Consider the following 3984-nt stretch of genomic DNA (forward strand, 5'->3'; position numbering starts at 1 on the left):
TCCGAGGTCTGAGATGAACGGCAGTGTTGGGGACCCGGGTGTCCGCGGCTGCAGCCCCTGGGATGACCCTGCTCGCTTCATCGTGGTGCCCGCGGCCTACGCCATGGCTCTGGGCCTGGGGCTGCCGGCCAACGTGGCCGCCCTGGCGGTGTTTGTCTGCAGCGGCCGGCGCCTGGGTCAGGCCCTGCGGCTCTACCTGCTCAACCTGGCCCTGGCCGACGTGCTCTTCACGCTCACGCTGCCGCTCTGGCTCACCTACTACCTGGGCCCGGCCCACTGGCCCTTCCCCGAGGCCGCCTGCCGCGCGGCTGGGGCTGCCTACTACGCGGCCACCTACGCGGCCGTGGCCTTCGCTGCGCTCATCAGCTTGTGCCGCTGCGGCTCCGTGCGCGGGTCCCGGCCCAGGGCGCCCGGCCGCCTCGCGCTCCGCCGCCGAGGCCCCGCGCGTGCCGCCTGTGCCGCCGCCTGGCTGGCCGGCCTGGCCTGTGCCGCGCCCTCGCTGGCCGCGCCGCACGCGCTGCGCCCGGGCCCGGGGGGCGCCGCTCGGTGCCTGGAGCACGGCTGGGCGCGCGTCGGCCTGGCCTACGCCACCGTGGCCTTCTTCGCCGTCGCCTTCCTGCTGGTGCTCGCGGCCTACGTGAGCCTGGCGCGGGCGCTCACGGCGCCCTCGGGCCCCGACCCGGCCCCCGCCGGCCCGCACCGGCGCGCGGCCAAGACCATGGTGCTGGGGCTCCTGCTGGTGTTCGCCCTCTGCCTGGCGCCCTACCACCTGCTGCTGGCGCCCTGGGTGGCCGGGCGGGAGGGCGCCACGGGCGGCGACGGCGGCGAGTGCCGCGCCGCCTCCACGCTCGACGTCCTGCACACCCTCAGCCTGGCGCTGCTGAGCCTCAACAGCTGCCTGGACCCACTCATCTACTGCTTCTCGGTGCGCCGCTTCCGCCAGGACTGCTGGGCGCTGGGCTGTCGCCCGGGGCTGGGAGCGCCCGGCGCGCATGTGGCCTCCTTGGCCTCCTCTTCGTGAGGCCCTGGCCTCCCCCGCCTGCGACACCCCTGCCACCCTGCACGTGGCATGCTGGGTGGAGGAGGCCCTCAAAAGGACCTAGATTCCAATCCCGAGACTCGCTGTAGAGCTCCGGGCTCGGCGATGACAGGGGGATAGAACAGTCTTTGCCACCCGAATATTCCCTAGATGTTGGCATCTTTTGGATACAGATAATATGCCGCGATATGGCTTCTGCGTCCCTCTCAGCATCCTCTCGTCTCCATCTCTTCACCCTCTACCACCTCTGCCCCTCTCCGTGGGTTTTGTCACCTTCTCAGTCCCTGGAACAGACCCAGTTCCTTCCCTTCAAGGACTTTGCACCTGACTTTGCCAGGAATGATGTCCCTCTCTCTCCACGAAGTTAATTCCTCTTCGTCCTCACTTCCTTAAAAGTAACTCTTTATAGGGAAGCCCTTCTTGACCAGCAACACACAAGCGAGTACACACACGATTGGGTTAGATCTGACTGTTCCTTCCTAGCCGTTTTCACAATTGTAATCAAGCAGTTAAGTGGGTAATTCCTTTTTTCTTGCCAGAATGTATTTATGTTGATCCATAAGAAGGTGCCATTTTTGTAGATCCAAAAAGGTTGAATATTGGCAATTGTATTTTCATCCAATTCAACTTAATAAATTCCGTGTGTACCTTATTCACTGCTGTATCCCCTGTGCTTGCGACGTGTCTTGCACACAGTAAGACCTCAATATAGGTGAATGAATGAAACCTGGATATTATTAGCTTAAATTGCTCAAGGACTCACTCAGACATTCCAGACTGGTAGATTTTCCTCAAGTTTCTGGGATTCTCCAAGCTCATATTACCTGGATTCATTCTAGACACAGTCTTGATGATTGCATCCCTTTTCTGTTGCTGGATACCTTCAATTCTGTCATCACCTCCACTGTGCCAAGACTCCTGTGCCAAGACTTGGTGGTAACCGAGCTGGAGATCTGTCCTGCTATTAGCTGGGACAAGGATCAGCCAGAATTGCTGCCTTCTGCTTCAGCTGAGAGCTGGGACTCTGTCAGTGCATGCAAATCCCTGCCAATGTCACCGGCCACCAGGGCTTTCCCTTCGCCTGCCTTGACGACTCAGCAGTTGGCTTCAGTTGGGAAAGGGAGCCACTCCCTCTCCTCAGCCATGTTACTGGAGGCCCCACAGCAGGACTGCTTGGCTCTCAAGGAGTTAGAACTCATGGGTGAGAGCAGCATGTTCATGTTGCCAAGTCGGTTGGATCAGGAAGGGTCCCCCAATGAGCCACTGGGTCTTATTTCTGAATTTGCCTTCTAATGATAACATTTGATAAATTCCTTCTTTCCTTTTGGTAAGTTACCTTTCATTGGTCCCTTATTCCTTTTTTATGTTTTTTTCTTTTACATTTTAAAAATAATACATGTTTGAAACTAAATTCAAAGCCTAAAGAAAAATGTGAAAGTAAAGGTCCCCTAGTGGTAGCTATTGTTCATTTTTTCTTGTGTGGATCTTTCTAGATGTTTTCTATTCCAGTACATATATATGTATAGTTAATAGTCTTCAAAAACCCACAAATGGGATAGGATTACAAGTCTCTTCTCCAATTTTCTTTTCTCAGTTAATAATTTTGTATATCTCTTTATATCTTTTTATAATAATTATATCTTGTACCTCTACCTCATTCTTTTTGATAGATGCAGAGTATTTATTTTACTTGATTGGTTCACTGTTGATGGGTGTTTGTTTTCATTGTTTTCTGCCATAAATGATGCAATGAGTATCCTTGTCCACAAATCTTTGCATATTTGTAAACCTGTAGAATAAATTCCTGGCAATGAAATTGCTGTGTCAAGGAGTATGTATGTGCACTTAAATTGTTTAATTATATCATTTAATTACCACCAAAAATGGCGTGCCAATTACACACCCATCAACAGTACGTAGTGGTCCCTGTTTTACCACGCCCTTACCGGGATTGGGTATTGTCACCTGCCCTCTCTGGAAACTGGACTCTTGTCTGCATTACAACTATGAGCATGACTAATTTTTTCTCTTTTTCCTAGAAGGCTGCACAGTCTCCTCCATATTTATTTGAAACCTGGTGGGGGGGTGGGAGTGTGAAGGAAAAGGTGTCACCTAAGACCTCACACCAGCCAAATCTTAGCCTATCTTGCTTTTTTGGAGGAATTAAACAGAAGCACAAATGAGACCCCAAAAGCACACTGGTAGGTCCATAATTGTTAGAGAGATCTCCTTCTTTAGGGATTATGTTGGTTCATCCCATGCAATGGGGACCAGCATCTCAGGCCAAGGCCAGGAGGCAGACTTGGCCCACATCATGAATTCCCTTGCTCTGGTGGGATGAATTGCTCAGCCTCAGGAGCCATGCAAGGCTGGGTCTCTGAGAAATGATCTGGTGTCCCACATTAGGGCCAGCTGAGTCTCCTAAGGCTGAATTTGATTCTGTCCAAATAAAAAATGATTCCCTAAGGTCTCATCCATCCCTGTGGTCTCATGCTATCTTGCTCTTAATGTGACTTTTCCTGTAGTAAAATAGTCAGTTTCCTTTGGGAAATGTCTAACCTAGTCTTCTGTGTCTGACCTGGGGAAAAATAACTTGAGAGACTTGATTGCCTCTGGGAAGTCAGAAAGAAAGCCTCTGTCTAGAGTTACAAAGTGTAGGAATCATCTTTCCTTCTGTCGACTCAGGAGAGTGGAACCTGGGGTGAGGACCCAGAGGCAAAGAGCTGGAGGGGTGAAGGAGAACAGACTGCTTTGTACTGTCAGTCCTTTTGGATTCTCGATCCCCTTACTTATTCCAAACCTTCAAGAATTTGACCCAAGACTCTCCCTCAACCCAGGATGGAGAAGAAGGGAGCCCAGGTTGGTTGGTCCTTGATTAGATGCCGGACATCCCCTTTCTCCAGGATCCAGGGAAAACTCATCTGCCAATTGTTTTCAACAGTTAT

General features: G+C 52.4%; 1 protein-coding gene across 1 annotated transcript; it reads left to right on the top strand.

Moving 5' to 3' along the window:
* LOC148164545 (platelet-activating factor receptor-like) lies at positions 1-1023 on the top strand. Its single transcript, XM_088023015.1, has one exon. It carries the CDS (start codon positions 14-16, stop codon positions 1019-1021), a length of 1008 nt encoding a protein of 335 aa, XP_087879141.1. The 5' UTR covers positions 1-13; the 3' UTR covers positions 1022-1023.
* The last annotated feature ends 2961 nt before the right edge of the window (positions 1024-3984 follow it).

The sequence above is a fragment of the Eumetopias jubatus genome, unplaced genomic scaffold (assembly GCF_037043125.1).
Source record: "Eumetopias jubatus isolate StellerSeaLion01/CBP00866 unplaced genomic scaffold, mEumJub1_p1.0 scaffold_4, whole genome shotgun sequence".
In the NCBI taxonomy this organism is placed as follows: Eukaryota; Metazoa; Chordata; class Mammalia; order Carnivora; family Otariidae; genus Eumetopias; species Eumetopias jubatus.

What these genes read in the sequence shown, in the direction of transcription:
- LOC148164545 (XM_088023015.1), top strand. Translation starts at nt 14, where the DNA reads ATGAACGGCAGTGTTGGGGACCCGGGTGTCCGCGGCTGCAGCCCCTGG.